We start from the raw sequence: 12,600 nt of genomic DNA on the forward strand, positions 1-12,600 counted from the left end.
ATAGACCTCCGCAAGGTCAACACTTTAAAAGACGCAGCAGAGAAGACAACAATGTGGGTGGAGTGGAGAAAGAGACAAAGAGTAGAAAGAGGGGACCGAGACTGTGAGCTGAAAGCATCCGCTGCTCGTCTCTGTCACCACAAGACAGCAAAGAGGCCGAGGCCTAGTTTCCTTCTGAGAGGTGGGTGAAAAATGCACACAGACAGGGATGGAGAGGGTTAGAAATGCAGAGCGAGAGGAGAGATGAGGCTCAAAGAGGGAAGAATGGAGGAGGAAGCAAACAGGTGGGGGAGTAAAGCAATGGGAGAAATGGTGATGGTGGTGACAGTGAAGGCAAAGCGTTTTCCTCACACACTCTTTGCATCGTTTTATCATCTTCTGCCTCGGCAGAAATGTCTGACTGCTTAAAGCCTCTTCAAATATTTAAAGCGCATGAGAGGTGCCATTGTCTTTTCTCTCGGCCCACTTCAAACACACGCCTCAAAGAGAGCCAGCTGTCAATCACCCACTACAAACATTGGCAGACGAAAAAGGCGCGTTCCTCCAGTGTTTCCTCTGCAGTTTCAAGGCAACAGGCGAGGACTCTAAGATTGATGCTGGCAACTTCTTACTTCTTAATGCAGGGGGACCAGGGATACCCACACAACACCGGAAGGGCTGCCATGATTGCAAAAGCCACAATGACGACGGCCTTTTATGTCTTTTATGTCTTGAGTGTGGATATTTGTTTTTTGCTGAGATAAGAAAGAGCAACAACTAAAAGGCTTATACAACTACAAGAAAACAATACAGGCTGATAATGAAAGTTTTCATCTGTGTGGAATGTTTCTTCTTTTAAAGCAAAAAAACATGAAGTAACATTTGAAGATCATTAAAAGCTTAGTATTAAAGAGAAAAAAATATTGTATATTGTGCATCATTTCCTTTGAAATGCAGCTTTTCTTTAATATTCAAAGTATATTATAAAGATATGAACAAAAGTTACAAAGCCGAGCTCATGATTTGTTGTTCAGGCTTTCTAAAAAAAAAAAAAAGTAAAAAATAAAGCATTTTTAAATTTGACAATGATGCTCGCTACGGAAAGGTTGCACATTTGTAATTCCGGTCGTAAAACGGAACTCTCACCTGAAATAAACTTGAATTTTGACCTAATATGGCATAAATTCTCCATTCCCAACCGGTCACATCCCAACACCATGAGTGCTTCTGTAGCGGCGGGCTGCGACACTCACCCATACCAAAAGCGCGGGTCGCTGGGCAGACAGTGGTTAAGGCTCCGCTGAGCCAGCGCTTTCTTCTTGTTCAGGACAAACTCCTGAAGTCGCATCTTAACCTCTGTACTGGCGACGGCACCTGGCGGAGACGGAGAGATGCAGAGAGACGTGTGAGACTTAGTAACCAAAAGGAATGTACACTTTTTAATTTATCGCCACTTCCTTCAGCACTGTGCCTCCTGTTCAACCTGTGACACCTAACGTGAAGATTATAACAACATCCATCCGATAATGGGTTTGTAACCTGCACGCGGTCTTGCATCAGAGTTTCACTAGGAATTCCACAGAGGCGACAGTAGTGCTCTGTAACTCATGCAAGTTTCATTCAGCTCCCGGTCTCTTTTCAATTACCACCCTCGTTTCACAGCTGCAAACAAATTGTCCAGGGAGGGAGAGGTGGATGAGTGAGGGAGGGAGAAAGAGAGACCGAGGAACGAAGTGATGAGTGCAATAAAGGTGTGGGGGGGGGGGGGGGGACAGAAATAGGTGTTTTGAGAATACAAGAAAACCCAGTAAAGACAGTGGGAGTGATAACCGGGGACGTGTTGAGCTCGAGAGAGAAAGTGGTAAATACAGTATGTGAACGTGACAACAGCTAATATATGCTCACTAAATCACGGTGCAGCGGGAAGTGCTGACATCCTAATATGTCCGCATTGCCACTGAAGGAAATTGGCTTTTATGAGACTGCCTTCTATGCGATTTATTGCAGTACTTAACAAAGCTTCCTCTGTTTACGAACCCGATGCTCTTTCCACAGATGTCAAACTGGAGGCTATTGCCCAGCAGAGAATGGTTGATGAAATGGGCTTCACTGACAGAAAAAAAAAAAAAAAAATCATACTTCTACATGTGCGTCCACCATTAAGAATATTGGAATGGATTTGTGCCGAAATACCACATCGTGGCCTGACCATAAAAAACACATCACAGCATTTTACAGTCATACTAACAATGATCATAATAAAAAACACAGTCTTGATGACTGATTAACTTTCCTCAGTTAATCAGTCATCAACTAATGGGAACTTTGAAACTAGAAGCATTGGATTAAGGCTTAAAGAGTAATTTTCTCCTCATTAGCAGCCATTTCCAATTTAAAAAGCACCTTTAACACTTTTTGAGATCCCTTCAAGTCGCGTTTTATGTGGATACGAACACTGAGTAACATATGTAGTGAGGCAAGTTCCTATAATGTGCACCCCTCAAATAAAAGGCAATTGAAAGTGCTGAATGTGGCAACTTGAGTCTTTCATCTCGCCTTCTATGTATGCAGTATAAAACAATTACGGGAACAAGAAAAGCAATTAGCTCAAAGAACAGCCACACACATTTCCTCCTGCCAGAAAAAGAATGCAATTGTGTCAAAGCTCATTTGAGTATTAATGCTAGGACATTTTTATTTGTCACTTTGCAGCAGGACCAGCATCACTCCTGACAGTAAAGGTACCATCAATGATGAACAACAAAGAATGACTTTGGTTTTGGCCATTAGTGCTCACGATAGCTTTTACACACCAAATTAATTGCAGATCTGGGAATTTTGGCAATATTGAAATTGTTTCTTAAATCAAGCAGTCCGATGATCGAATAGATTTGATAGAAATCCCCAGCAGCAGAGCAGAAGTTATTAGGAAAACAAAAAGGGAACTGTAAAATGATTACCCATCTGTCCATCGTAAACATCCATCACCGTTTTCAGATCTCCCTAATCCATCTATGACCTCCCCCTATTTGTAATGGTTTGCGCACACACAGTTTTCCTATGCAATGAGGGATTGTTACCAACATTCCTGGCACGCATTTGATTTAATGGCTGAATAAAGTGGTTCAGATAATCTGGCTGTTGGCTTGTTGACAACCAGTCTGATCAGATGACAGCTCGTGTTTCTGACTTTGTTGTAGAAACGTCATCGTGTTCCATGATCTCATTGGGCCGTTCGGTGAGTACAATGTTATCATGAAGGATAAATAAACCAAATTATCCTTTAATAAGAAACAAAAATGAATAGATGATGTCAGGGTACAGCTAATTTACTGGTGTAACTTCATCGCTGTCATTTGGTTCCTCAAATAAGATGAGTCGAGGGAAAGAGAACAAATGTAAAGACAAAAAAAAGAGGGCATGTGTGCCACTTTAATGGCACTGGTCTTGTGCCTCTTATTCTGATCCCCCCCCACCGTGGTGAATGTGCCAGGTCAGGCTGTTCTGACCGCAAGGCCATGAGGACAGGTGCTGTGATATGACACGGTGCTTCGGCACGGTTGGCCGCATTCAGGAGATGGAAAGGGAATATATGATCAAACATGACAGCTTTATTAAAAGCTCATTGGTGACACTATTGAACCCCGGGGATGCCAATCCACTAACACTCATAACTGATCTCCTTCAGGTCACTACTAGGATGTTCGGATGCCTTGTGTAATGAAGGCATAAGGCTTTGAAGTCGCTACTTACTCTCCTGCCCCCTCTCCTTGTTTTTGAGCTGCAGGAGTTTGTGCTCCCGCTGCTGCTTCTCCATCTCCTGCTCAAGACGCTGCTGCTCCATCTTCCTCTGGTGCTCCAACAGCTCCTGTTGGTGCTTGAGCGCCAGTAAGTCCTGTTGGTGCTGGTGGAGAGAGACACAAGACTAAAGGAGGAAGAAAAGTACAAGGAGACAGAGAAGAGTGGGTAAAGGACACTACACAGGATGAGCAAACTCAGAAGACAGTCTTTGACAAGGTGTAGCCACGGCCTAATTGTACAGAATCAATGATCTGAATAGATAGGTATTCTGACAAGGCCATGACATCACCACGCAGAGTCCAATTCACTAAACGCTAACCAGCAGACTGGAGAATACACATCAGTTATTTCCGTACCCGATTGATCGTCCTCATTTGGCTGACTTTTTTAGCAAAGTGAATCGCGTCCAAATTCACACACACTACAAGGTTTATTGGGGCCAAGGTTTCCCATGGGGATGACTAAGCAGCCAAAATACTGCCACCAGATCAGATTGCACTCGCATCGCTCTAGTGTACACATGCTTCCCTCCCCCGTCCTTCACGATGGTGCGTTTCTGCTGAGCGCAGTCCTACGGGTAGCTGTGTCCAAGGCGGGACTCCCTCCTCATCCACTCACCTTGACATGCTCCTGCAGCTGGACTTCATGTTGTCGCGACAGCTGCTCGTGCTGCCTCTGGAACTCGGCGATCAGGAGCTGCCGCTGGAGCTGCTGCTTGTGTTTGAGGGTTACCAGCTCCTGCTGCAGCTGCTGCTCCGGCTGATCTGTGGGAGATTTTCCAAAACGTTAGAGCCTCTGGAGGCAGAGCTGCGTTCACGTTCTTCTTTGTTCGGCTTGGCCCCCGTTTTTTGCCGTATGTTTATTTCTGGGCATGTGTATTGAGTTAGATTCCTTGTATGGTGTTCACGCCTACTTAACCATTAAAGCTGATTCTGTATTGAATAGTCAGAGTACAACTTTTAACTTTTAACAACCAAACATGCGAACCAGAGATAACGGCCACTTACTGATGACTGGACCGCGGCCTGGCTCAGAGGACGCAGGGCAGGCAGCAGAGACCGCCGGCGTAGGGTGGTGTTGTGGACCCAGGCCGAAGGGGGGCTGCTGGTGGTGGTGGCGGTGGTGATGGTGGTGGGGGTGGTCCACTACGCGCAGGTCCATTGGAAGGATAGCTGTGGTGGTGGGGGGCACCTGCATGGGCAGCGCTGCCGAGCTCACGTCCACTGTTGGAGGAGGAGGAAGAGGAGGAGGAGGAGGGGAGAGAGCAGATGGAGGAGAGGAGGAAACGAGCACATGAAGATGGGGTTTGTTTAGATGTTTAGTACTTACAATGCAGGTTTTCTAGACTCAAAACATGGTTGCAAATCACAGTATGAAACCAAACCACAAAAATAACACGTTATTTTGGGGGTTATTAAAGAAAATTCATGTAATTTCTTTTCTCAGAATATCTGTTAATTCAAGGTCCAAAACGTTTGATAGCAGCCAAATCCACATGTCCTCTCTGCTCCAAATAAGACTCATGAACACTTGTTACATCAGTTGCCTGGGCACCGCAGCCTTGACTGTTGCACTCGGAATTACACTTCGTATTCGTTGTTGGCAAACTGGGGACTTAAGTTGACTTGTACACATTGGGTAAGAGCATTAGCAAAACACGGAGAAAAAAAAAAAAAAGAACACACACAAACTGCGTCTGTGATTCAAACCACAGTGACAGCCTGAGCTGTGGTGGGAGCAAAGTGTATAGGAAGCCTCCATCAAATACTCCTGACACACCACACACACACACACTTTCACTGTACACAGATGACAAAGTAGCACACGTGCAGGTCGAATGATGAAACATGGCAGCAGAGAGCAAAAACAATCCCCCTGCAACATGAGTTTTGCCGCAGGGATTTGCTGACACGCATGCAGACTTACCGTGTGTATGTGTGTGCGTGTGTGTGTACACGGTGTAAGCGGTGACGCTACATTTTGCTTACTGTAAGTGCACTGCTGACAGTGTGCTGCACGTTTGTGCATCTTCTACAGAGACAGCGATGTGTGAGCGGATACAGACAACGCTCTGTATTTGTCACAGTCGGTATAGACACTGCACAAACAAAAAAAACAAAAAGGTCACAGGTACGAGCCCGACAAATGTAAAATATCACTGAAAGCCCTCCTGCACAACACCTGCCTGATACAGAAATATAAACTGTTTGTGTCGCAGCCCTTCTGTTACATTCCATCTGTAATATGATTTCTGCTTTTCAAACATGGATACCGGGAGCGAGCGCGGGAAAAGCAAAATGCGGGGATTTTGCATCGACGTGGTTGACATGCGATAACGAGAGCATTCGCGCAGTCAGATTATTTATCCAAACAATAACAACAACACAGCAGCTTACACACAAACAGTAGTAAACCCGACAACATGACATCAGGGAAACAAGAAAAATGCAAACTAAATCTTTTCCTATGTGGAATATGTAACTGGAAGATTTTCTGTCTAAAACTGGCCTCGCAATTAGAAATGAGGTTTTCTATGTGTCTGCTTCAGAAAGATAAACCAGCTAAAAAAGTATGGTAAACCAGAGCTCTTTTAGTTGTTATATTTAATTTATAAATGTGGTAAAATTCAATTTGTGCTTGATATCTGAGCTGAAGATCAAAACCTCCTGTGCATTGTTCTGTCTTCTCGGGTCGATGTCCGCTCCGCATGGAGAACCATCTTGCACCACGCCGAGCCCTCTGCCAGTCATCAATACCCCCCCCCCCCCCAAAAAAAAGCGGCCTATCACGGATGCCCCTGGCATCCCCAGTGACCAATGAGGTGGCAATGGAGTGGCAGTTACTTGCTGAGATAGCCAATGACATCTTTGGTACCGGGCAGGTTTTTTGCGTGCGGGAGGAAATTCAACACCGCCCAACGGGACAGCGGGGGAGAGAGGGAAGGGTGTGGCCCGGGCCAGACATGCTGGTGCTACACTTGTGCATGTGTGTGTGTAATTGTGTCGCTATACTTGTGAGGACTTGTTTGAAGGCTGGACATTAGAAGGAACTACTTTTTGTTTGGACTCTTCATTTAAAAAAAGATGAGAGAATGAGGTTTGATTTGAAGAGTCCACAAGAATGCAGCTCATGTGTTGATAATCTGACCATACACTGTTCATGATGTTCATTAACGCTCCTTTTATCAACATTTTTTATGCAGTTTTATCCATTTCTTTAAAAAAAATAATAATCAAGGGTAAATATCAGGCATGTACTGATGAGGAATCTGTGTGTACATGTCTGTGTTAAAATGACCCCTGGACTGACCTGCAAACACTCGTAAACATAAACAAGCGTATAGAAAGAGCGGCTCATTAGAAGATGCCTCTGTTTCACAGAGCGGTCTGTTCCAATCATCCGTGTTGTCCCAACAAAAGCCTCTCCCCACCTCGGACCACGGTGATCGCTCAGCCCCACCACCTCTCCCATTCTCCGTCCACGCATACATGTACACGCCTGTCAGCTGTTTGGCCACACATTTAATAAGCGGTAAGCATCCAGGCCAAACAAACAACACCCTGTGTTGGGTCAGTGCACTTTAAATGGGGTGCCACTCTGCATTATTTGGGCCCATTCAGAGGCAACCCCGGCACCAGCTATTCCAGCATCACACATGCATGGAGCATTGCCTCAATTAACGCCTTTTCTACTGTACATTTTCCCATGCGGACTTAAGCCGGGGGGCGGCGTCGGACTGACAGATCTGCTCCGGGCGGCCCCGGGACTTCGCCTGGCACACTCGCTCTTGACCCCCGCGCCATTTGTGTGCAGGTTCCCCCAGGCGCCTTCCTCTGTAAGCAGGCCACAGGCTTTCACAAAATGCTGTTTGTGAATGCCTGTGGCCTAAAACTGCAACATACAAAATGCGCACTTTCTGTTTCTACGCCTTCACACGTGACAACAGAATCCAAGCGGTTCTTTTTGGGGGAAAATGGATGGCAAATGCACATGAAGTAATCTATGATGGACTAGCTAATAAAAAGATATCAAACACTTACAAAGAGGGTGATGTGTGGGATCATGATTCATGAGACAAGCAGGTCGGAGGGAAAACTGAGCACCGTCTGTGATAGGAGGTGCACTGAGCGCTCGTGTCAAAAAAGGTTACCAAAACGGTGTCACCTGATTTGAATAAACAACCTAAGCTGCTCCACTACACCCACCTAGATGCAAGCAGTTCTGGCGTACACATGTTTTTTTGTATTCTGCTAACACGGCTGGTCACATACAGACCAGTGATCAAGTGCTGAGGGCCACAGAGGGACAGAGATGGAGCGGGAGAGAGAGGTGGTGGAATCACTTGTGTTCTATTCTCAGTAATTTCAATGGCCGGAGTGAATGTTTTTACTTCTATAGTTTCATCTTTTTCTGGTTACTTCTATCTGACATTATGGGACAAAACTGGGAAACCATTGGCTCAAAGGCTTGTAGAGTTGGTTCAGACCGCAAAACTGGTGCATGCTACGAGATGCGGAGTGTATACGATTCTTCAACATTCATGTAAACCTGCTGCTGTGATCTGAAGTATCGGTTTTTTTAAACTTAACTGTATTTTCCAGTGGACAGATATGTTACACAATTCAGCCTCTGGTAATTTAAAGGCAGTTTGATAGCACATTAGGAAACACGCCTGTGTCACTGACAGCTGACGTGGCTCCCCGGGATCACAGCGATCTCGCGGTGCGACAGAAACCACAGCAGCTCGCCGAATACCAGTCCTCAAGGAGGCAATGTTTACAATAAGCGGAGCTCCGTGAGCAGCGGCAGACAAACAGGGTGACACACGGCACCCAGCAGGACGCGGGCACCTGTGAAGTAATTAGCCCGGCTTACACGGACGGCACTCTGTGATTGTGGCATGAGGTAATGGTGCTGAGCCAACGGGAGGAGGAGAAGAAGCGAGCACACAGGCTGACATTTAAGTAAATCAATACAATATGTGTAGAGGTAAACATCTTCACATGAAAACTTAAAATGTCAGTAAATAGGAATCATATTTTTCTCAGACAAGTGGATTTTTAAGAGTATGCATTATAGGCTCTAAATGTGCAGCAGCAAAAGGACCGTAGAAGCTATGAGGGACCATTAAAGATGAGGGGCGGAAGTGAGATAAACGCTGTTGATTTACAGACGGGAAATTGTGTTTACTTTGTGAAATCCCACGGAGTTGTGAGGTTTCCCCGCTGCAGGCACGGTGATGTGAAATCTGGCTGAACTCACCACAAAAAAGATAAACGGCCCCAAAAAACACAGCTGGTGAAATGTCAGCCTGTGCCTCCTCTTCTCCGTCCCCTGAACTGTTCATCCGTCACTCTCTGTGCCCATCTATGTCTGACTCTGTGCCCCCCCCCCTCCGTGATCAGGCTAAGATCACGGATCACACAGAGGGAGCTATTTATAGAGCAGGATTCCCAAGGGAGCTCCTTGTCCCACCGGGCATCTATGCACTCAGACAAAAAAAACTCATGCATGTTTAGTCACAGTTCACGAGGAACTGAGTGCATGCGCTCATGTAAAATTCAAAAGTAGTCAAGACAGTATGTGTGATTTAAAAAAAAAAAAAAAAAAAAAACATGCACAAAAATACACACAATTTACAGCAGCGTAACCCTTGCAGATTATGAATGAATAGTAATCTCTGATATAGTGTGGCCCTGGCCGTGAGCCCCCCGCCGCCCCTCGCACACATGGAGGCAAACGCCATGGCGACCGGTGGGATTGTGGCCGGCGATTGGCTGGACAGGGGGACGAGGGGGTGGGGCGGGAGATGGAAGGAGGACCAATGATGGTGGGCGACCGATTTAAACTCATGGTCTGTGTGTGCAGCTCAGCGCTTCACCGTCGAGTCCAGGATGGGCGTGCTTGCATGTTGAAGTATGTCATTGCGTGTCCCTGGAGCGCTGTACAGCTTGTTGTGTATGTCACCGCCTCTTTGTTTTCTTCATCCCTCTTTCTCTGAGGACAGCGCTCAAGGACCGACTCCACTGGGCGGGAGCGATCGAAAGCAACTAATCAAGTCATTTTAAAGAGAGAGGGGGATAAACAACACCTTAACTGGCATTGATCAAGTAGCCTGTACACTAGCTCTAGCACTGACTATATCACTGTGATGTTAACAGACATACAGGACAGAGGGACGTGGGGCCACATGGTCGCACTGCATGCGCACTGGCCAAGAACCAAAACTGCAAACAAGACTCTTGTTATCAAATGATGCGAGAAAAAGAAAATGAAATCCAGCACGGAAATGTAATCCATTTTTGATGAGAAGATACAACTGGTTTATATCATTTCAAATCATTTTTGCATTCCTCCAAGAACTGAGCAATAGACAAATGAAATATGTCCCGCAAAACAGATTTTTGTAGTGAACCACAAACTACAAACTTTCATGCATATTCCCGCACACACACGCACACACAGAGAGAGAGAGGCATAAACACAAACACATGCATGTGCACAATGGGCTTTGGGGAGGAACAGCCACCACCATCTGCTCCATTCACTTAAAGGCAGCGCTGAGTGGTGCTGAGCAGGACTCTCCATACATCACTACCATTCAATAAACACTGCCACTACTCAAAGCTGCACGCCCACGCAGCGAACCAACGCACAGACATACGCTCTCCCCTCAAGTGAGCGCACACACACGCACACGCACACGCACACACACGGGCTAAATGAGTTTATATAAACACACGCACGCCTCAGCACACACACCAACTAAACATAATACAACAATTGTAAATGTACGATTAATCAGCACCCACATGAACTAAATAAACTCTACACAAAAAAACAAATACACATTGATATTACAAACCTGAGTAAACTGAAACTCAAACATCCACACACTGTATCCGAAACCAACAGTGACCCATGCAGAACAAGAGCTCTCTTACCCATCGGTTGTGCCGTGCTGTCCGGTTGTTGTGGGTTTGTGCGAGTGTGTGTGTGTGTGTGTGTGATGTACAGTATTTTGAGAGAGAGCTCCTCTGAACGGGGCAGTAAAGTCCACTGAACAGCGCGAGAATACAGCAGACCAACCTGGAATTTCTGTAGCGAGCACGGACCTCTCTCCCTTCCCCTGTCTGTTCACACCCTCCGTCTCCCACTCTATCACTTCTCTGCCTTTGCTCTCGCTGATGTTCTTCGCTCTGCCCTCCGGCTGCCTCTCTCTCTCTCTCTCTCTCTCTCTGAGGGCAGTCTCAGGCATGTTGAGCATTTTATGGGAGTCTCTCTCTATATCTCTCGCTCTCTCTGTCTCTCTCTCTGCCAAACTGATAGACCAGCGGAGAGAGAGAGAGGGCGTCAGATTGTGACCACATTCTCATTTGACTAGACAAACTGTGCTTTTATGAACCACCTCTGCATTTTCTTTAAAAACTGAACAGAAGCTCAATGCTGTTGTTGCTCACATTTCTCGATGTGTGTCACTTGTTGCTCACACTCGCACACATTTCTGCATCGTCTCCACGTAAAAACCCTCCTACACATCGACAGAACAGACAGGTTGACTTGATGATAATGGCTGCTGCTGCTGCTGCTGCTTGAAACAGCAACCGAAACACTTTACGACCACTGAGGACACGGCTCGTGCTTGAGGGGAGGAAGCTGGGAATGACGTGATCATAAAATAAATATCTAGGGAGCTCAATATTTAGAAAATCAAAAATATAAAAGAAAAACTAGATTTTTGGACAGGAAATTAAATAAATGAATTACAGACTTGGCTGTTGAAGGACTCGCCTACCGAGAGGCATCAGAGGCCAACGACGACAAATGCTCCTCTGGGCAGCGACACCTGACATGTGTCTTGATGTCATATCAGTGGGCAGTCTGATACTCAGACCCAAAGACTGGAGAAGTGACGGGATACCAGTTGTGAATTGAACTTGATGGTGTTTGGCTCATGTTGGAAAAGTTACATTTTACCCAAATGTCCTCTCAAACACAGGAGTGACAACCAACAGCGCTTGAACGTTGTTTTCTACTCCTCTCCACTATGCTAGAGGCTCTGAACAAAACAAAATTAAGTCATTAAGTCATTAAATTAAAAATGATCCTAGCAGTCAATAGCTCCTTGATTCTCCACTATAAAACTTTATCGAGCTATTTGTCAGAATGAACACAGCCGATCTGATTGGAGTATGTAAATGGTGTGCTCAACACCGAACACAACCAAAAAAAGCTATAGGCTCAGGAAAGTGAAAAGACTTCAGAATGAGTGGCTGCATTCACACCAAATCAAGCGTTGTGCGAAAACACCAAATCTCCGATTCATTTAAATGTGGGTAGTAAATTTGCCAGTGGGAGCCACAGGGGATGCTGTAAAAAAAAAAAAAAAGCCACAACAACACAACAGCAGCCTGCGACAAAAATAATCAACTTTTGGAGAAAAGCAACCCAATCACGTAACCGGCGATCTATGAGCCACCCATGTAAACACTGTTGGCTCCGTCAGCACTGTTGCCGTTGTTTGCACTGTTAGCAACTTTAGCTGCTAGCCGCCAACTCAGTCATCCCCACGTTAAAAGCCATGTGGAGGAAACAGTTAGGCTTCCCTTTACAAAAATAACATAACTTCAGAAACCCAGCAATGTTCACAACATCTAAGTTCATGTCAACGCATTGATTTTTGCACACATCTCATCTAATTCGTGTGTGTTTGCAGGAGCTATTTTGGAAGTTCAGCGTAGAATCCAGGAAGCCCAGTTTTGTTTGATGAGACCACACACACACACACACACACACACACACACACACACACACACACAC

At 45.6% G+C, this 12,600-nt stretch overlaps 1 protein-coding gene across 5 annotated transcripts in view; it reads right to left on the minus strand.

The window, feature by feature from the left end:
* hdac4 (histone deacetylase 4) overlaps positions 1–12,600 on the minus strand; it is a 118,272-nt gene that overhangs the window by 46,995 nt on the left and 58,677 nt on the right. For 3 of the 5 annotated variants that reach the window (XM_031875048.1, XM_031875047.1, XM_031875051.1), the window contains exons 4-7: positions 4,788–5,003; positions 4,399–4,544; positions 3,733–3,904; positions 1,233–1,353 (exon numbers count right to left, since the gene is read on the minus strand). In XM_031875048.1, the coding sequence (XP_031730908.1) occupies positions 1,233–1,353; positions 3,733–3,904; positions 4,399–4,544; positions 4,788–5,003 (655 nt within the window). Of the gene's footprint in view, positions 1–1,232; positions 1,354–3,732; positions 3,905–4,398; positions 4,545–4,787; positions 5,004–10,724; positions 11,014–12,600 lie in introns of those variants that run through there. The other 2 variants (XM_031875050.1, XM_031875049.1) reach the window with 2 other exon arrangements.

Source organism: Anarrhichthys ocellatus, unplaced genomic scaffold (genome assembly GCF_004355925.1).
Source record: "Anarrhichthys ocellatus isolate YVR2014 unplaced genomic scaffold, GSC_Weel_1.0 scaffold86, whole genome shotgun sequence".
NCBI lineage: Eukaryota > Metazoa > Chordata > Actinopteri > Perciformes > Anarhichadidae > Anarrhichthys > Anarrhichthys ocellatus.